This window comes from Chenopodium album, chromosome 21, assembly GCF_948465745.1.
Source record: "Chenopodium album chromosome 21, dcCheAlbu1.1, whole genome shotgun sequence".
NCBI lineage: Eukaryota > Viridiplantae > Streptophyta > Magnoliopsida > Caryophyllales > Amaranthaceae > Chenopodium > Chenopodium album.
In genome coordinates, this window is record NC_137854.1 from 15812345 (window position 1) to 15834071 (window position 21727).

Below are 21727 nucleotides of genomic sequence, written 5' to 3' on the forward strand. Positions count from 1 at the left end.
AGGCAATCTATGAACGATTAGATAAGGCTATGTGTACGGGAGATTGGATGGATTTGTTTCCAAACGCCACCCTCTTGAATTTGCCAATATTAATCTCGGATCACTCCCCGATTATACTGGAGTTGAACCCGTCGCTTTCGAGAAGAAAAAGACCATACAAATTTGAAACTTGGTGCTTAATCCACGAAGATCTTTGTGAACAAATCAGAGGCGACTGGAGCAAGCACTCAAAAGGGTCACCTAAGTTCTCTGTTTCCAGGAAGCTTGGAAGAGCGAAGTCTGTAGCCTTCCACTGGTGTAGATCTTATAAAAAGGATCATAGGATCAACTAAGAAGATTTTTGCTCAGAAGCAGAGTTCGATCAAAAGAAGCTTTGAGATCTTTGTCTATCGTCAGAGAATTGGAATGAAATGGGAAGGAATGAGATAAGCAAGAGAATGGGAAATCAGGAAATTATTAATTCGAAGCTTGAATTTTGGAAGCAACGAGCGAGATTAAATTGGCATTCGTGGGGTGACTCCAATGCTGCCCTCTTTTTCCGAGCGACAAAGCAAAGATCCCAGCGCAACGAAATTTTCATGATCAGAGACGATTCAGGGAGGTGGGTGTCGAACAAGCCGGAGGTGGAGCAAGAATTTGTGAGATATTTTGAAGCAATATTCAGGACGAATGAAACTGTTTCTCAATCTGACTCTCTCAACCGCAACAACGAACTGAACAACATTAAGTTTCAATGGGAGGAAATGAGGCCGAGTTCGAATCATGTGGAAAGACTCCAGAAACCGTTCACGGAATCCGAGATTAAACAAGCTGCTTTTTCTATAGCAGGGTCCAAATCGCCGGGTCCGGATGGTTTTCCTAGTGAGGTTTTCCATAAATTATGGGGGGAGATGAGCCGTGATATAATCGAGAGCATTCGAAGCTTTTTCTTAAAAGGGAAACTTCTTAGAGAATGGAATCACACCTTCATTGCTTTGATTCCTAAGGTCCCCCGACCCTCTCATGTGAGTGAGTTCCGGCCGATCAGTCTATGTAATGTGGTCTATAAAATCATCTCCAAATGCTTAATAATGAGGCTTCGCGAGCTTCTGAAAGATGTAATAGGCCCATTCTAGAATGCCTTTGTTCCTGGACGACTGATGGGGGACGCCAGCTTAATTGCTCATGAGATCCTTACTCACATCAAACGTAAAAGGCAGGGCAAACAACCTCTTGCAACCCTCAAGATCGACATGAACAAAGCCTATGATAGAGTTCGGTGGGACTTCCTTGAGCGTGCCCTAGTTGGGATGGGATTTCCTAAAATGTAGGTTGACTGGATACTGGAATGTGTCTCTACAATTTCCTACAGAGTCCTGATTAATGGTGAAGCTTCCTAGAGTATCATCCCAAAATGTGGGCTTCGTCAGGGTGATCCTCTATCCCCCTATCTCTTCATCATCTGTATGGAAGTTTTGTCCCATATGATTCAAGATTTGGAGAGGGAAGGGAAAATCCAGGGAATCAAGATCGCGAGAAGAGCGCAACCAGTAACTCACCTCTTTTTTGCAGATGATGTCTTATTCTTCATCCAAGCAGACATTCCTGATTGCCAACAGTTCCAGCAGACATTGGATCTTTTTTGCAGAGCATCGAGAGAGATCATCAACCTTCAAAAATCCTCGATCATCTTCAGCCCCAAGATCTCTCCCGAAGACAGAAACAGAATTAAAAATGCTCTTGCGGTTCCAGAAAAGAGAGATGCAGGTATCTACCTGGGTAGCCCGGTGTAGGGAATATTTCAAGCACTATGATCCCAAACTTGAACCCCACTGTGATCATACACTAAAGTATGGTGGCGTTCCAAAGGGAAAGAAAAGAGAGCAAAAGAGTCGCCAACAAGTTTTAGGAACTTGTAGACCCAAAAGACAATCCAAAAGGACCGTCAACTCCATAAGGTCTTGAACCAAACAAGGTCCGGGGATGAGGGTACGAATCCAGTCTACAAAAGAAAGGACCCGCCCTATAACATAGGCCTCTACTTTGTTCTGCTCGTATTCATGTGCGCTTTTCGAATAACATACAAACATCATATTAAACCTACCCTGTTTATCTATGTTGGTTGAGATTAATGCACAAATAATACTATTATTGGCGATCACTTGAGTTAAAATCACATTAGCCTAAACCAAATTAATAATTATCTTATTAAGCGTGATTTCAAGTACAAATTCCCTTTAACAATCATAAAAGGTGTGATCAAGCAATAACAATAAAATATATGTCAAGCAGCATAATAATAAATCAATAAATAATAATGATGATGATAGCATGATAAGGCATAATAAAGCTTAATAATAATAGCAAGATCCTAGGTATGATACTAACAAGATTAATAACAAATCCTAGCATGTCACTAAACAATAAAGATAAAAGCTTTAAACCTAACATGGTACTAACATGACAACATGATATTAGAAATAATAAAGGCATCCTAAACATGATACTAGAAAGCATAAAATAACATCCTAACATGATACTAGGAATTAAATACATCATAACATGATACTAGGAACATTAAACAGTAGTAATAAGCATGCTTTCTACATTGTTAATAAAATAGGGAGTAAGCTAATCTACTTACTTTGAAGCCTCGTACCTCTTTCTAATAACAAAATACACAAGTTAGTAAACTTCAATGAAAATAATAAACAATAATTAAAGAATTAAATTGAAATCAAATTAAATAAAGTTTTGACTAGTTTTGGACCAAACCCTCAGAAATTATCAACCTTGCACGTCTAGGGCGAAGGCAACTTCGAACTTGGCTAAGAGACTCTAAGTCTTGTGAATGCGGAATATTGTGTTTGAAAATGTTGGTTTAGAAAGAGAGAGAAGAAAGAATAAGCTATATTGCTTAGAGGGAGAATAGAGAGAATTAATGATGAGAGTTGATGATAATTGATGAAAGTTGATTGAGAAAATTGATGAAAGTTGATGATAATTGTTGATGAAAGTTGATGAATAAAAAAAGGGAGATAAGACCTCTATTTATAAGAAAAAAGTGAAGGTCGAAGAATAAGAAAAGAAACCGAATTCGAATCGAAATAAAACTCGTAGACAGCAGTTTTTGCGAATTTTGTTTTTATCATATCTTTTGATCCAGAAGTCCAAATAAGGCATATAATATGTCGTTGGAAAGCTATTGAAGTCTACTTTCCAATTCAATTGAAATCAGATTAAAATCTTTTGTAGATAAAAAGATATGGACGAAATAGTAGGACGGTGTCAGTTTTGAATAGAGTTTCGTATTCTTTTCATATCTTTTTTGTTATAACTCGGATTTAATATTATAATATATCATTGGAAAGATAATTTCAAGATCTATCCAACCATATAAAATTTGGATAAAAAATATGGAGTTGTGTTTGTTCGCGAGAATGGATTCCTCGGCCCTTATGGAGTAATGGTAAGTGGGCTAGTCCCCGAGAACTGACCGCCTTTAAGATTGCTACGATAGACTGAATCTCTCCCCAAATCAAGTAAGATTAGGATTTTGTAAATTAACTAAGAGACCTCAAAACACAAAGGTGTAACCTTTTGTTCAAGTTCCTCATCTCCTTGCAACACAAACTGACGAGCCACCCGAAAAGCAAGCTTTTACAGCGAGCCGCCTCCACCGCCCCATTTATTTGTGGCTTGTATGGAGAGGACTTGTGGTGTTGAATCTTGTATTTTGCCAGTAAGTCTTCGCATTCTGCTTGAAAATGGGTTCCACTACCACTGCATTGCGCTCGAACAGTTGAGCCCTTTTCTGATGTTTATTTTGGACCACTTTCCAGCTCTTTGGAATAAAATCCAGTTAGAAAAGGAAATCCAATTGAGGCACGAAAATAATATCTGACTATCTTTGAACATCTTTAAATTCAAATAGAATTAGGAAAGTTTTTAAAGAAGGAAAGTTTATATTTAAATCAAATTCTATGATCTTATCTTTTCTAAAAAGGATAATTAAGATATTTTAGAAACTTATAGAAGATTCTAATCAATCCTAATTAGTTTAGGAATAGGATTAAACCTTTGGACCCTCCTCATGATCATTGGGTCGTAGGTAAAATCCGGTTTGGGCCCAGTTTAGTATTTTGGCCATAACTTCCTCATTATTCATCGGAATTGGGCTTATAATATATCGTTGGAAAGGTCTCTTCGAGCCCCATCCAACTACACTATTATTGGACCTTAATTATGGACCAAACTAAACTGGTTAGGCTATTTTCAAATAAAGTAGAGTGGATTTTCGAAAACAGAAAGAAGGATTTTAATAAAAACTAACCGCAACACTTGACTTTTCCACACTTTCACCTTATTCGATTATGGTTCGACGTGAAAGACATTCATCACTGGGTTTGGTTTTGGGGAGACACAAATGGGTGTCTACACCCGGTAACCTTCACCTCGGCAAAAACCAGGGACTTCCAGTTCATGATTGATAAGGCTAATGCCAAACTTTCTTCTTGGGCGGCGAAATCCTTATCTCAGGCAGGCAGATTGGTTCTTATCAACAGCATCCTGGCTTCTCTTTTCACCCATGTGTTCTCGATTTTCCTAGTGCCTAAGAAGGTGACCTCCACGTTGGATTCCCTTTTCAAAAGGTTCTTTTGGGCATTGAAAGGTAAGGATAAAGCTATTCATTGGAGAAACAAAGACCTTTTGGAGCTCCCAAAAGGAAAAGGGGGTTTAGGCGTCAGGAATATGGGATTCTTCAATAGGGCCCTGCTGTACAAGTATGCCTGGAGATGCCAGAATAATCCACAGTGCTTACTCAGTCAGATATACAAGGTGAAATACAAAGACCTTCCCCTGGAAGCAGCGGAAAAGGGAGAGGAAAAGGGGCATTGGTCCTGGGGTTACAAAGGTATTGTACGCGTTGCTTCTCAGATGAAAAAGCACTCTGTCTGGAGATTGGGCAATGGTCAACGAATCAACTGCTTCACTGATGCTTGGGTCAAGGGCAGAATTCCAGCTTTGAGGGATGATGCTGCAGGCTCAACTGTGGGAGGAATCCAGAAAGTCCACCAACTAATGAACCCAGTTCGAGGACATGGAATGCACCCCTCATATGGAGGCTTTTTGACTTTGAGGATGCTCGAGCGATCCTAAGTATGCACATTCCTTCATCTGAAGCTGATGATGCTCGAATGTGGGGCCATACCGCTTCGGGATTCTACTCGGTCAAATCTGGCTATAGCATATTGTTGCAGACGAGCCCGGAGCACTGCAAATGGACAACCAACACTAATTTTTGGAATAAGTTTTGGGCTCTTCCATCGATTCCGAAGGTAAAACTCTTTGTGTGGAAATTATGTAATAATGTTATTGCAGATAAACAGAACTTGATGAAAAGAGGGGTTCAAGTTGACCCCGTCTGTGCATTATGTCAAGGGGAGATGGAGTCTCGGGAACACCTGTTTAGGGACTGTGAGTGGACCTCTAGGATGTGGATGGCATCAACATTGGGCATTAACACACATGCTAGCCGAGACATCCCCATTGAACAATGGGTGCAATCCTGGCTATGTACCTTGATGAAGCAGGATAACCTAAAGCATGAGAGAGTGAACTTCTTCCTTGCTGGCTTATGGACCATCTCGAATTACAGGAACAAGATAATCTTTCGAGAGATAACTGCAGATTTAACATGCCTCATGGAGACTATGAAGTGGTGGGAGTCTGCTTGTATAGCTGCAACCAACAACAAGCTGGCAATGAGGACTGTGACGAAGATACCCCAAGATGGGTCTGACCTCTCCATAGACTTGGGAAAGGAGAACATAGGGACCGCACAGGCAACAGTGTTGGTGGATGGAGCCTGGAAAAAGGGTAAGGGGAAACCAGGGTCTGCAAGAAGTGGTATAGGATGGATTGGTAAAGACTTGAGGAACGGAGGAATAATTAGGAAGGGCAGCTTGGAGGTTCTCTGTGAATCACCCCTCCATGCTGAACTGAAGGGTATCCTGGAAGCCCTTAAATGGTGCCAAGAGATGCAGCTCCAGAATATCCAACTGAAGTCTGACTGTCAAATAGCGCTTCGTCTGATCAGGAATCCATCGTCAGGACCGCTCAGTTTACAGCTTCTTCTGCAGGATATTTGCTTATAGGGGAATTTGTTTTCAATATGTAATATCATATATGTTCCTAGACAGATAGTCCAGGAGGCTCATGACCTGGCTGCTTCGGCTAGGGATTGGGATACTGGATAATTTAGGTTTCTGTTTTGTGCCTGTCAAAAAAAAAAAAAATTTCATTGTATCTTACAAATCTCAAGAAAATAAATTACCTTCACAGAAAATTGTTATAAATAAACAATTAACTAAGTTTATTTATCACTTTGCCTATGGTAATATGCAACTTGCCCTAATTAAGCAGGTGTGCAATGGCCAATAGTTAAAGATGAAGATTATTGAATGGGAGGTGAAGATGAAGATTAAGTGGAAGGAAAAGGCGGACTATAGAAGATGAATTTTGAAGAGAGTATAAGGTGTTTTTATTTTTTATTTTTATTTATTTATTTTTTTAAATAATTCTTTTATGCAATCAATTTATTCTAAAATGATAAAGTAGGGCTCAAATTTTTAATTTCATTTTTTTTTTTACTTAAATAGGATCGGTTAAGCTTGATTTTGATTTTCACTGGAACATGTCGTCATAAAGGCCTTAACTCACCAGAGAAAGGAAGAAAATAGTAATTGTAATAATTACATCGATTTTGGGGTAGTAATTAGTAAAATGAGCAAAATCGGGTACTCAATCGAAAACAACAGAATCAAAATTGGAGTTGGTCATAACTAGGTCCGAAAAATTGGAACTAGTACTATCCAAATCCTATAATCTTGGAACAAGTTCCAAAATTAGGTACCTGATCAGATAATTGCTTAAATCCCTTGTAAACAATAACAAAATATAAAAATATTGGGCAAATCCAGATACATAATTCATATTACCTTACAAATTAGATAAAAAAATTTAACAAGTGATTATAGAAAATTACGTCAGGTAAAACGATGAAAATTAGTAATTGAGCCGTTTAAATCTACATACAAAACAAAAACTACAAAAAATTTTTTTTTTTTGAAATGGGATAGTAAAATGAAAAAAAAAAAATTTTATTTACATCTAATCAGTAATTACATAAACACAATCGAGTCCAAAAATATTCAGGATTTCGATTTGAAATGGTTCCAATATGTCCAAATTTTTGGAAACGAATCATTCAACTCTAAACCGGTTTTAGTTCCAAAACTGAGTCCCTAACTGCAATCAATAACTTTTTGAATCGGAAATAATATAAGACGGAAGGAGTACAGATTATTAATTTTATCCAAACTTGACCCATGATCCGAATTAACACGTCTAGCTCGAAACAAAAGAGAGGGTGGTTAGTTTAACCGTTGAAACTCCCGCTCGGATCAAACCCCAAAACGGGTTAAAATCTGTCCCCTCAAAAATTTTACTCCCACGTGTCCCCACAAAAATTCCCAATACTAAATTAACAACAACAATTATTTCTCAAAATTCCACCTTTTTTGTCCAATCTCAATTTCTTCCTTTCTTACATTCATCCATTTTCTTCTTCTCTCTCCTCCATCTTCCTCCTCTCTCTCCTTCAATGGCGCAAGTTCATCTCTCAGAAACATACGCTTGCGTACCTTCAACAGAGCGCGGTCGCGGCATCCTAATCTCCGGCGATCCCAAATCAAACAACATTCTCTACTGTAATGGAAGATCAGTGATCATCCGAAACCTCGATAATCCTCAGAATGTCGAGGTTTATGGCGAACATGCTTATCCTGTTACTGTTGCACGATACTCTCCTAATGGTGAATGGATCGCTTCTGCTGATGTTTCTGGGATTGTTAGGATCTGGGGTACCCATAATGGGTTTGTTTTGAAGAATGAGTTTAAGGTTCTTTCGGGTCGGATTGATGATCTTCAATGGAGTCCTGATAGTCTTCGGATTGTTGCTTCTGGTGATGGCAAGGGCAAATCGTTGGTCCGAGCTTTCATGTTAGTGGTTTTATTTATTTATTTTTTTTATTGATTGAATTGATTGATTGGTGTTGAATTTTGATGGGTTTGTTAGTAATGTTGTTATTGATTGGTTGATTGATTGATTTGGATTTTTTGTGGGATTTTAATTTGTTTGTTGTTGGATTGTGATTTTTTTTATGATATGGATGCTGGGTAAATTTGAATTTTATTTGTGCTATTTTTATGTGTATGTTGGTTTTTTAATTTGATTTCTGGAAATTGTAATTTGTTTTGGTTTTGATTTTTAGTGGCATTGTACAGTACAAATTGGCTGATTTTGAAATTGTATTAAATGCTTAATCTTAGCTCATATGCAAGATGGAAGTGTTTATTATTGTAGGAAAGTTGTATTGTAACCATAGTTGTGTTCTATTGACTTGTTTTATTCGTTTAATTTTTGATTGAGCTAGATAGCAGTATCTATTCTATTACTGCTCTTTTCTTCCGTCTGATAGTTTTTGTACTCTTCGTAATCATTTCTGAAAAGTGTATATGCTAATTTACACCGATCATTGGTTCGAAATGAGTTGTCAGGAAAGCATATTTTCCTCTAATCCAATTTGATGATTGATTTTATTTTTTCCCCTGTCATTTGTTCATCTTCCCATTAGGTTTTGTGTGTGCTAGACTTTATCATAAGATTTTCTTGCTGTGATGATTGAAGTAGTACTCTTAATTTTCATGATGCTCTTATTCAGGTGGGATTCAGGATCTACTGTTGGAGAATTTGACGGTCATTCAAGGCGGGTTCTTAGTTGTGCTTTTAAACCATCGAGGCCATACCGTATTGTTACCTGTGGAGAAGACTTTTTGGTGAACTTTTATGAAGGCCCTCCTTTCAAGTTTAAGCACTCTCAAAGGTTCTTTTTTCTTATAGTACTTTTGTGGTTTGATGTGGCGATTTTTGGTAGCCATTGGCTCATATATAAAAAGATTTTTATATGGATCACAATAGTATTTGTGTCGAACTTCCAGTCTTATGTTCTTGTATGTTGTGGGGGTGTTTGGGGGGGGGGGGGAGCATTATGTTACATACTATTGCCTCATTCATAAGGAGGTTGTAAGATGGACAAAAATGATATTTATGTCCAGTTTCGGATATGCTCGTGTGTGTGTGTCTTACCAGAGAATATACTTACTCCGTTCTTTTTTTTGTTTTGACTTTCACGCTTGTCAATGCATAATTTCAACCCTTTATGTATCTAATTATAGATGAGTAAGGTTTGATATTGTGAAAATACAAATTAAAACGAATTTAAAAAGATCCCACTTGACTCTATTTTGCCCAACATCAAATTCAACAAAAATGGGAGAATGGGAGAATGTGAGTAGTGCAAACTGCAAATCTCCAACTGCTGCAACTTATAGAGAACGGAGGAAGTAGTAAAAATGTGGTAAATAATTATAAATTTAGAGGGTAGTGCCGGAAACATCTTTCGTTTTGAAGAAACTTGAATCTGTCATTTTCTAAGTATCTTCACTTGCTATGCTGCTGCTGTTAATTGATCTTCTTTCATCTTATTCATATCATCTGTCTTTCCCTTGTCTATTCATACTTATATATATAATCTACATATATGTGTGTGCATGCGAACGTGCCACATCTGTCTATGTATAGGTAATGATCCTCACATCTGGTCAATCTGGGCCTCCTGATCGATAATGGATTAATAATTCACTATCTGGATTGACCACATAGCTTAGAGGTATTCCCATATCTTATTTCAATTAATGTGGCCCCTCTTCCACATACACAACCTATTTCAGCCTAAACCAAATTGATAAAGTGAATCCTGGGGTTATATTACCAAGTATAAACAACCATGTGATGACTTTCCTGTACCCACATAATTCCCTTCCCCTTGCTTAGCTTAGCCTTTGGCAGATTGGTGATAATCAAAATATATATGTGTATTCACCTGTCAGTGCATAGTGCATAACTGCATATGCAAATATCGATGGATACAAGGACATACTATGCTAAACAGGACAGGAATTTAGAGTAGGAGGAGGTAAATGCTTGCCAAGCCAGGATTGTTTAGAAGAATTTTAGCCTCTTCCTTTAGAAATTATATTCACAAGGTTTTTAGAGCTCGTTGTCTTCTTCCTTCAAAAACTTTGTTTATGTGTTATGCTTCCTTGACTGGTTTACCTTCCTTTGTTTTCACTTTTCACCATGTGCTCTCTGCCATAGTCATGAAGGGTGATGAAAAAGGATTTAGCTGATTTACTTAAGGTTGATCAATAGTTTGCTAAAAATTGGATTGCATCCGATATTTTTGAAAGGGTATCTTCTCTAGTCGATGGGAATTTGTTGCTGAGCTTCTAAATAGCAGGGTTATATTATGAGATCTGGAGTTTTGGCATGGGAGCATCATATTTCTGTTTCATTTCCTCTTCGTTTGACACCTCTTTATCTTAGACAATGCTCTTATCTCTAATATTTTGTATAAAGGAGCTATTCCAATTAAGGACTAACTCTAAGTATGGAAAATTGGGTATTTATCAATATTGTTAGGTTTTTTTAATGATTCTGCAGATAGGATGATCTAGTTGCAGAATTTGTTTGGATTTTATTGCAGTGCTTTTGTATCTCACTTACAGAAATATCTGAATGCATTTACTTATTGTCTTGTCCCTTATCTCGGAAATGTAAGCTTCTAGTGGTCAAAACATATAATTGACAGCTGAACTAGCATGATAATTTGTAGCCTCAACCATCCTTATCATCAGAGTTAAATGGGTTTTCTCATTTTAATTCATATCAAAGTGGTTGCTTATTGTTGGAATATAATTATGGGGGTACATTGGGTTTGCTTTTCTTTAGTTTTGTGTTATATATTGGTATCTGGTGTAAACTTTGGAAGAAATGAAAGAAGGAACTTTGATGATCAGTATAGCTGGGTGTTTCTTGAGTTTTGTAGTCAGAGAAATGACTATACTATTTCGATAAAAGGTATGATTGGGAGGAAATAGTGTTGAATCTTGCGTCCATTTGGTGTCCTCGATGTTGGATCTTCCTGGTTGCATTTGTTATGTAGAGCTTGACTGGGTCACCATTTTTTCTCATTAATTTTTTAAGAGGATTCCTTAACTTATGTGCTCATATCTTCATCATGAAATTTTCCATGTTTATAAAACCGGCTGATAGTTGACGCATGCTGATCTTGTCAGTTTGCTGAACTTAGTTTCCATCGGAACTAACATGTCAATTAATTTGTAGGGAGCACTCAAATTTTGTCAACTGTGTGAGGTTCTCTCCTGACGGGAGCAAATTCATTACTGTTGGTTCTGATAAGAAAGGTATAATTTATGAAGGAAAGACAGGAGAAAAACTTGGGGAGTTGTCTGCACAAGATGGACATCAAGGTAGTATTTATGCTGTTAGCTGGAGTCCAGATAGTAAGCAGGTAAGTACCATTCTTACATAGTAGGAGGATAAAGAATAAGTTGTGTGGCAAGTCATGCCTTGTCTGTATGTTATGTATGTACAACTTCCGTTTCATAATGATCTTCCTATTTACGTATATCGATGCGAATCTTTGCTTGCGAACATCTCTAATCTCACATCAGCAAAACTTATAAAAATTGGATATTGATAATGTTCTCATCGAGACGTACCAAACTAAACCTCATATGACTATGTTCTTATACATTAAGAGGAATTTAGAAGATTCTCTATCATTTTTGATAGTCAAAAGATTCCAAATGGGAAGATCAATGTGAAATGGAGGGAGTATAATTTTGGTTACTTTCAATTGTTCTCTTTTTGATGTATTGTGTTGACTGACTGTTCTTCTTCTTTTCTTTTTTATTTGATTTTAGAAGATTCAAAGATTTACTGTTCTTTGTTTTTGGATTACTAATTGACACATCAATTATGATTTATTTAATTGCTCATCATTCTTCTATTGCCGTCATAGTAGATAGTCTTTGTGTATTGGATTAAGGGTCAATTGGTTTTTACTTGTCTGTGAATCTGTGATTATAGGGGTTAGACTGCGTGCATGCAACATTTTTTTTCTTTCATCCTACCAAGGGCAGCCACCTCTTTTGAGGTATTTGGAGTGTTGTTGGTGGGTTGGAGAGGAGAAAATTCTTAGTAAAGTTATTGCTATATATGAGGACAAGCTGACCACTTACATAAGGCAGATGATTATCATAGAAAACAGTTAAACTATCCTGATTTCACACTGTTGCTGCAAGTATTAGGCTTAAACTTGAAAACATCATGCTAGTCTGTTATACTGCACGTGTTTGTGTCAATTTTGTAAATTATGGAAGTCAATATACTGATAAAAGATAATTTTTTTGTTAGCTGGAAAGCCTGGAATGTTTAATTTTCTTTTATGAAATGTTAGAAGTTAAAATGTTTAAATTGTTGGTTATCAGTTATTGTAGAATGTAGTAATTTCTGAGAAAAAAGACTACGGTTCCTTAAAACATCTAAACAAAGCTAATAATGAGATGGTAGATAATTAGGTTTGCTTGCTTAACATTCTCGAGTCTTGCCTTGGTGTTACTGACATTCAAAATTTGATTCAAGGTTTCTTTTTATGTCAAAAGTGAAGAAAAGAAATGCAATTTGAGTGTCGACTTTTGGTTCCTGTGTTTCATCCTTAAGATTTTCTTCATTTGTGTTCACTAAAGTACTACAGACATGCAAAATTTGAATGTTCAGGTCAGTAGAATGACTGCAGCTACAGGGATAACTTAGGCGACTTAGCTGCGATCAATTTGCTAATTATAGCCATTGCTTAGTTGACCCCATGATTTATATCTTCTAACGAAATTATTAAGGTTGTTTAAAACTGTATTGAATTCGATTAATCGACTATTTTTCTTGATTTGAACCTAATTTGAAATTTGCTTACTATTGAGCAAACTGTGGTATCTGTGGTCTGGTTCAATCCACTAAGCCAATGAAAGAACAGTGTAGTGATATAAAGAGCAATGTGCACACAAAAGCAAGTCGATTTATGTTATGTAGAAGTAGAACTGGGATTTACCTCCACTAAAGCATTGTTTTTCTGTCTAATAATTAATAAAATCCAAGTGAAAATCTCCCTCTACAGTCATGGGTTACTATGAGATTGTATTGCTGAGTTGGCAAATGTATCTGACTGTGCAATTTTGTAATGAACCAACTTAAGGGAGGGGTAATATGTATTTATGGGTAGTTTTGTATGTTAGTAGTCATCAACTGTAGTACATAAGCGAAAGGCATATGCAATGGACCAAGAGATGCCACCTGTGCACATGAGACAAAAGCTAAGTCTAGAATCATGTTAGGGACAGAGAATGTAAATATAAAAATGGAAGAGAGGTCTTGAGAAGGGATAAATTTGAATTGGGAAACCTTATGGAGTTATGGCCTAAAGCCATTGTTATAGAGTGATAGCCTCAAGCTATTTTGAGAGTAGTAGCCTAAAACCTGTCATTTTTAACCTCTTTTGCCGTTATCAATCAAATCTCAAGCTCTTATCCTTATTCATTTGCTTTGTTAAAAAAGAAATATAAAGCCAAAAAATCAGTCTATTACAAATTCTAGGAAAGTAGTATTCTTCTTTCTTTTATAATTATATTTTCCAGATTAATGAAATATATGACAACTTTCTCTCTCTAAGATCAGATTACTCTGATTTTCTTCAGTTACTTATGAAGTTCTGCCTCCCGTTATTGATCAGAGTGATCACTATTTTCATTGAATTGATATAACTTCTTCTTCACACAATGTTCTTCTAGTCTTGTAACCCTTCTTGTGGTGTACTGCGGATATTCATTGCTTCATTGCTGCTAAACAATTCTAGTGGAGTGAGTTTGATAGCTAAGAAACAATGGCTTTTTAACTGCACTGGTAGTTATAGAAGCAATCAGGCAGATCCAAGTGCAAATCAACAAACCTGGTCACTTTTCAAAGCTAAATACAAGAAATGGCATTGAAGCTCTTCTTAGGAGGTTTTTGTGAACAAGGTTGGTGAAAAGACCCCATAACATGTACAATCACCTGCTAAGTTTGGAAGAACGTCCCTTAGATATAGTAATTTTCTCTGTTTCCTGGTAAAATACATTTTCCAGGCCCAACTTCCACTTGTGATAGGATAGGGCAAGAACGGTTATTATTTTCAATCCTTATATTTTAAAATTTAGCATTTTACTTCCAACATTTTTTAAACTGGAGATTTAAAATGAAGGACATAAAATGACTTAAAGACGGTCCATTTTTGCATAACTTCTTAGTTGTTACCTATAATATGAGCATTCATTAGGAAATTGTATTATATCTGGAACTAAGTGGGAGACAAAAAAGGAAAGTAAGGCAATGGTTAGTCAGCCGCAAATAATAGTTGTTCATGGCTTTTGGCAAATTATGAGTGTCAAGAGGAAGCAATTACTGTTAGGTTTCCTCACATCATCACGGGGAAGACTTCATATTCTTCAATAATAAAAAGAGGATGAACTATTTATTGAAGAAATTTATGTCTGATACTAAGTACGAGCATTGCTAAGTGCACAAAGTTGTGTAGCTGTGACAGGTCATTTGGAACTGGAACTGCATAAATTCAGTATTTATGGCTTCTTTGGATGTTTGACTTACATATAGTATCACCAGCCTTCCTCATTAATTTATGTCATCTCCATTTTGTGCCCCAATTAGGAAAGTTCATCTTATATCCCCCCCTTTTCTTAAATTAACAAAATCATTCAATTTTTAAAGTATTATTTACATTTCTTAAATTATTGTTTATTGATCCTCTCATTTGGTGAGATGTGCCTCCTGGCTCCTCTGTGAAGTTTTAAGGGGTACAAGCTTGATAAAAAAGAAATCGTGGTCTGCATCGTAGTTCTAATCGTTCTTTTTTTTTTTTTTTTTTTGGGGGTCTCTTCCTAATAATGCTCTTTGGAATTTATATGCAGAGATGTTGAATTTCATTCTACTTTTCTTTTGTGTTGCTGCATCTGCTTGTTAGATTGTTTAAATTAATTGTCTCTAACTCTATACTAATGGAACCTAATTTAGGTGCTGACTGTATCAGCGGATAAAACTGCCAAAATATGGGAAATATCACAAGATGGCAATGGGAAGGTTATTAAAACATTGATTTCTGGATCTGGCGGAGTGGAGGACATGCTAGTTGGATGTCTTTGGCAGAATGATCATCTAATTACTGTTTCACTTGGTGGTGTTATTAATGTATATTCGGCAAGCGATTTGGAGAAAGCTCCTCGTACTCTCTCTGGACATATTAAAAATGTCTCTTCTTTGATTATTTTCAAGAATGATCGAAATATGGTACTCTCATGCAGCTATGATGGAGTGGTAGTTAAATGGATCCGTGGTGTCGGATATTCTGGCAATATAAACATGAAGGATCATGCACCAATTAAATGTTGTATTGCTGTGGAAGGCGAGATCATTTTATCTGGCTTTGATAACAAGGTAGGTATTATGGATTTTTCTGACTGCAATTTGTTACCACATGTGTTTATGTGTTAGAAATGATGATAGGCCACGTAAGTTTATATATCTGCTCCAAGCACACTTAAATCTTTGTTTAGGTGCACAATGGGAAATTTTAAATCAGGTCACCCACCCTAAGCAACTATTAGTATGTTACATGGTTAATGGTTGCCTGGTTAATTCTAAGATAGCTAATATTGTGGCCTCTTCTGAGGTCGTGAGTGACAGCTGGCTAGACAAACCAATAATTTTTTCCACTACACTTAATCCTGTCATATAAACATCCTGGAAAAGTTTGTAGGTCACCCAGTTCCAGGATTTTATTTTAATATAAGGTTTTTTTTAAGGTAGGTGCATCATTTTGGTATTTCTAATATTATAAAGGACTCTTTCAATTATCTTCTACTGGGCTAGTGGTATAAACACTCTTTCTTAAAATTTCTAGTCATTTCAGGACGAATGTCTATGCGGGAGAGCTGTTGGAGTATTCTAGTTGGTTGAGCTTATATGTGTCAACCTCTTTTTACAACTTTTGTCAACTGCTATTCAATTTCTAAACATCTGCAGGAGATTCTGTAAACATTTACAGAACACCTAAATTGCCAGTAGTTACCCATTAATTGTTTTATACTTGAGCATTGCAGGTGTAGTTTCACGGTGCTCTATTTATTATGGTTACATGATAATTGTTCTGATCCCTACTGGTGCATACTAGTATATCTGTGTCATTGCTCTGATTTGAAGTTTCCATATGTTTTACTTTTTTTTTTTTTTTTGAAAGCTCCATATGTTTTACTTGGTTCATTGATCAAGTGCAGTTATGCATTATTGATATCTTTTAAGGCAAATAATGTTGTGCTTTGTTTTCAACAGAAGCTTTCAACTTGTATTTCTGGGATGTATGGTAGTTTCTGATTCCATGATGTTTGAATGCTAGGTGTGGAGAGCTCCCATCCAAGCAGATGAATGTGGACCTGCTGAACATGTTGATGTAGGAAGCCAACCAAAGGATTTGAGTGTTGCTCTTAATGTGCCTGAACTTGTGTTAGTTGCTACTGATTCAGGAGCAGTGCTTCTTAATGGTTTGAAAGTTTTGTCAAGCATTGACCTTGGATTTACTGTGACAGCCTCTGCCATCTCACCTGATGGAACTGAAGCAGTATTGGGTGGCAAAGATGGAAAGTTGCACATATATTCTGTGTCTGGTGATACTTTAACAGAAGAAGCTGTTCTGGAAAAGCATCGGGGTGCCATTACTGTGATACGTTACTCTCCAGATGTTTCCATGTTTGCTTCTGGTGATGCTAACCGGGAGGCTGTTGTTTGGGATCGTTCTACCAGAGAGGTATGTTGAAAAATGGCCTTTTCTTGTCATCTTTTGTTTGGAAATGGGAGATAGCTGGCTTTGCTTTACAGAAATGCTGATGTCCTCCCCAATTGATCGCTTTTTAAATCTTGTTCCATTTGTTAATATATTATATATTTACCAAACCCCTTCCCTGGTGCTGCATATAACTAGCAGGTATGGTTCTCCCTGGGTATGTCACCTTTTACTTTCTTAGTAGTTGACCACAGAACTGTAAACATTGCTTGATAAAAAAAGTAGTGAAGAAAAACATATATGTCGTGGAGATGCTATCGTACTGCACTTCTTAGTGCATCTATGTAAGGAAATTAATAGTTATCTCTGATTCAAGGAGCTGATTTAATTTTCCAGATTTATAGAGTAAAATGCAAAGCCCAAGGAAAAATGTGTCATGCAAAAAAAAAAAAAAAAAAAAAAAAAAAAAAAAAAAAAAAAATTCGCATTGGTTTGGGTGCAATCGCACAAGGAAATATTTAAAGCAATTTGATCTTACTGTCATCAAGCAATAAAATGTGTAACTGTTCATGTAGCATGTTTTCACATTCATAAAAAGTAGAGATCTGCAATATCTCATCAGATTTAGTTTACTGTGAGAGCATGCCTGAATTGTAGGTGTAAAGAACAAGGGAGTAAAAATTCTGAGTTTCTTAAATGGCTAGAATGGAAATAAGATTATCTGGGAATAATGTATTCCCCTTAAATGAGTGTAAAAAAATACTCATGCCCCACCCCCCGCCCCAAGTGTAATGGAGGTGGAAAGAACAAGGGAGTAAAAATACTGAGTTTCTTAAATGGCTAGAATGGAAATAAGATTATCTGGGAATAATGCATTCCCCTTCAAATGAGTGTAAAAAATACTCATGCCCCACCCCCACCCCCATCCCCAAGTGTAGTCTTTTTCCTTTTTAACAAATTACTCATTCTCTCTAAATTTCTAAATTCCAAGTAGTCAGTGAGTTGGTTTGCAAGGAGGTGGTGGGGTTTGCAGTGTTTCAACTTTGTTGAGTCGAATGCTGTCATGCAAGTGGCTTGAAGATGATTAGAGGTAGATTTAGCCCAAGGAATAGCCAACTTCAAGGATAAGAAAGATTATCCTTTTAATGACTCCCTAGTAAAAATTTTCCCACTTAATGTTTCTCCCTTAAATAGTCAAGGGAATCCAAGCATGCCCTTAGTGACATCTTGTTTATCCATACTACGTGTGTAATGTAATGCACTGTAAATTATCTTACAGTGAGATAGCTGAATGGTTGGCAAAAGTACGTAGGATATAAAAGCGCCTAGAAGCATTTTATATGTATTTGTGACACCTTTTTTTTTTAGAATTTATTTTTATTAGTTTTATCTTTTAACAATTTCTTGTTGTCCTTGTCTACTCCCCCGTGGTCGCTTTAAGCACCTGATTGTCCAACAATAACCTCACCCACCATGATAATTTATCTCTATCTTTCACTACCCACCATGCTCTCACCTGCTACGCAGACCAGTAGCAGATCTGAGTTATTTCCAATTCTTTCAAAAATTTAGTCTTGTTTTTTTTTTTTTCAGCCCTCTCAACTACCAGTTAAACTTCTGGAATTTTAATTGTTTTGATAAATAGAACGCAATCAGTCAACCCTTGTTATTGTGAACTTGGATATAAGTTGGACGATAGTTGAATATGTTGGATTACTTGGATATAAGTTGGAGGATATTTGAATATGTTGATTTCAAAAACTGCCTGAAAATTATACATGCATAAATTTCTTGTGACGTGATCTGTTTTTTCTTTGATTCTAATGTGCTTTGCAGGTGAAGCTTAACAACATGCTGTACCATACTGCCCGTATTAACTGCTTAGCCTGGTCCCCTGAAAGCATTATGGTTGCTACTGGATCTCTTGATACTAGTGTCATAATTTATGAACTTGGAAAACCTGCTTCATCTAGGACGACAGTAAAGGCTGCTCACTTGGGTGGAGTTTATGGTGTGGAATTTGCTGATGAATGCAGCATCTACAGTTCGGGTGAGGATGGCTGTGTGCGTCTATGGTCAATAACCCCACAATGAAGAGAAATAAAGTTGCAATCTATATAGCTACCTTTTGGATGCAGAATGAGTATTGTTTTGGATGTATCATGATGTAGTGGTATGTTTTTTGCCTGGTTCATGATTTTCTGGATTCAGAGGTTCAGAGCCTAATAAACTGAGAGGATAGGGGAATTGGTTGAATGTCTTTGTTGCTCAAGTTTTCTGTTTACCAGGTTGGTTTACTTGTATTGCTACTGATAATTGTTGTTTTTATGTTATGCTTTTGCATTAGTGGCTCTTTAGGTCATGCCTAGACTTACTGGTTCTGTAGGAAATACGTAAATTTGTTTGTTACAGCTTCAAATTGGAAATCACTTCAGTTATTTGCATTCATTTTGTTGCCTGATAGTTTTTCTTTGAATTTACCCTTTTTATTCTGATTAATTGGAAACAGTTGCAACCTGCTTTTATCTATGGAAGATTCCATATCTTAACATGTGCACTTTGATGAAAGGTGACATCACCCCTGTGAATCAGACTTGAAATAAGTCTGTCCTGTGATTGACATTTTGATGGACAACTGTGTATATGAACATTGTCAGTCAACTGAATTTTTTATTTAGAAAACTGGATTTTTTAAAACTTTGGAATTCTTCGCATGTGCGTACAAATATGGAAAAGTTTCAGCATTTCGTTGTTGTAGACATGCTTGATATGCTTCATATAACTTGTCCATGCATTATTCATTTTAATCTTTAAAATTTGATCAAATTTGAATCCGTTGTCCACATACCCATACTTTGTTGATTTATCTAATATTGCTCCCTAAATCAAGAAGGAATTTAAGCTGTGATCTAGAAAAGACAATTAATGGAGTCTATGGTGGAAAAATCTTGGAAATGGTGTTTCTTATCCTGACTAGATAAAACAGGATAGCATATTTCTGTTCTTAGTGAAGTGTGTATCTGCTTAATGTAAAGCGAATGTCTATATGGTTCCTCTGAACTTGTAACAGTATAGTTGAAGGAGTATTTATTTGGAATGGATTTTGACTTATGTTCATTGCTTATTTATCTCGCGCAGGCTCGCATTGGTGGACCTTTGTATTATGGTTTTTTTCTTCTATACTAGCAAGTATCATTTGTTCTGTTTTCCACTTTCAGAGTTGGCTTTAGTGTGAAGATTGAAGAATTTCTGACCAAGAGAGCGAAAAATGGGAATTATTTCCAGACTTGTTTAGTGCTGAGACATTGTATAGTCTCCCAATATTCTGGAGTGTGTTACACCCTCTTCACTTTTGAAACTGTATAGCAACAGCTTTCTATTGGTTTGAGTAGGTAAAATTGTGGTTATAACTAGAAAGGTTTTGACAGTTTGATGCTTTTTGAAACGGGATGTTTTATTTTATTTTTATGTGTGAACGCATTTTTTGATGCAATGTTGCCATCTTATTGCAATGTCTATATTCTAGTGCTTCTGTTGAATTGGCATTTTCAGTGATACCTTTGTAATGCACTGGATGTAGCTGCCGCAGTCACACACACTCCTAATAAGGAATCAGAGAGTGGAGATCTTTGAATAACAATGGAACACAAACTAACTTCGGCTACCAATCTCTAAGGTAGTGACTTTAGGTTGCAAGTCTCACTTTACTACTCCCATATCACACCTAGAGCTGTTCAATGGACAGAGGGTCCATCAAAAGCCCTGACCCAGCCCAATTATAAACGGGCCAGGCCCGTCCAATAATTAAACAGGCCGGGTTCTTATAGGGTCAGCTAACCATGGATCCTTACAGGGCTGGGCTGGGCTCTTATAGGGTTTATAATTTTTTGGCTGGACTCTTATAGGGTTTTTTTTTTTAATTCTTATAGGGTCTATAATTACTAGTACTAAAATAAAAAAACAAATTTCCAAAGAAATTTCCTCCTTTCTAACGTCAGTTTCAAAAAAACAAAAAAAATTCCCTTTCAAAATCCCCTATTTCCCCCAAATGATGAACCCTAAAAAAATTCCCAAATTCTAAATCTTCATTTTATCACCTTCTTGATTTCGTCATATCATTTTAATTACCAAGGTATGTTGTTCGATTTCGCTCAATTATTCTCGATCATATTCAAGTAGTACATTTTAATTTATTTTTTCAATTATTTTGATTTGTCTCATCTGGAATTTGTATGTTTTTGTGATTTTCATTATTAATGAGAAGATTAATGTAGTTTCCTATGCAATTCGTATGTTTCTTCTATTGCTAATTTTGTCAATTTAGTTTAGTTTGAAATTAGGAGCTGTGTTTAATATGTAATATCGGGTTTCGATTAAATTTTGCTACCCCCATTTTGTTTTTGTAATGTATTTGGAGTAATAATTGCTATTGGGATTTGATCTGTAACATTGGAGTAATAATTTGTCAGGAATTACTGTTAGTTTTTTTTTTTTTTTTTTTTTTTTTTTTTTTTTTTTTTTTTTTTTGACAACAAGGAATTACTGTTAGTTGTGGTAATTGATTAATGTTATACAATTTTAGTTTTCATGTTAATAATAATGGCAGTGGGTTAATAATTATTAATTACCTACTTTTGTAGTTTTTTTAACCATGGAAAGTGAAGCAACTACAATGTCAATGCCGGTAGATGATGAGGTTGATGAATCTAATGCCGCCCGTAAGCGTAAAAGGAGTAGGAAATCTAAAGTTTGGCGAGAAATGACGGAAGAAACGAATGCAAAAGGTGAGAGAATCGCTATTTGTAAGCATTGTAAATTGGAGTTAATTGCCCACAATAATAGTGGCACATCTCATTTGATACGTCATTTGCTTGATG

The 21727-nt window shown here is 36.3% G+C and overlaps 2 protein-coding genes across 3 annotated transcripts; both read left to right on the plus strand.

Moving 5' to 3' along the window:
• Positions 1-410: 410 nt before the first annotated feature.
• Positions 411-1772, plus strand: LOC145600502 (uncharacterized). Its single transcript, XM_081656388.1, has 2 exons — positions 411-1004; positions 1380-1772. The coding sequence occupies exons 1-2, from the start codon at positions 411-413 to the stop codon at positions 1770-1772; spliced, it is 987 nt and encodes a 328-aa protein (XP_081512514.1).
• Positions 1773-7563: 5791 nt separating this feature from the next.
• LOC145601310 (actin-interacting protein 1-1-like) lies at positions 7564-20343 on the plus strand. 2 transcript variants are annotated; one of them, XM_081657308.1, is made up of 7 exons: positions 7564-8043; positions 8766-8927; positions 11291-11477; positions 15089-15508; positions 16467-16874; positions 18687-19138; positions 19989-20343. In XM_081657308.1, exons 1-6 carry the CDS (start codon positions 7646-7648, stop codon positions 18942-18944), a joined length of 1833 nt encoding a protein of 610 aa, XP_081513434.1. In that variant the 5' UTR covers positions 7564-7645; the 3' UTR covers positions 18945-19138; positions 19989-20343. The 2 variants fall into 2 exon arrangements, with proteins under 2 accessions (XP_081513434.1, XP_081513435.1); XM_081657309.1 differs by having other exon boundaries at positions 20069-20343.
• The last annotated feature ends 1384 nt before the right edge of the window (positions 20344-21727 follow it).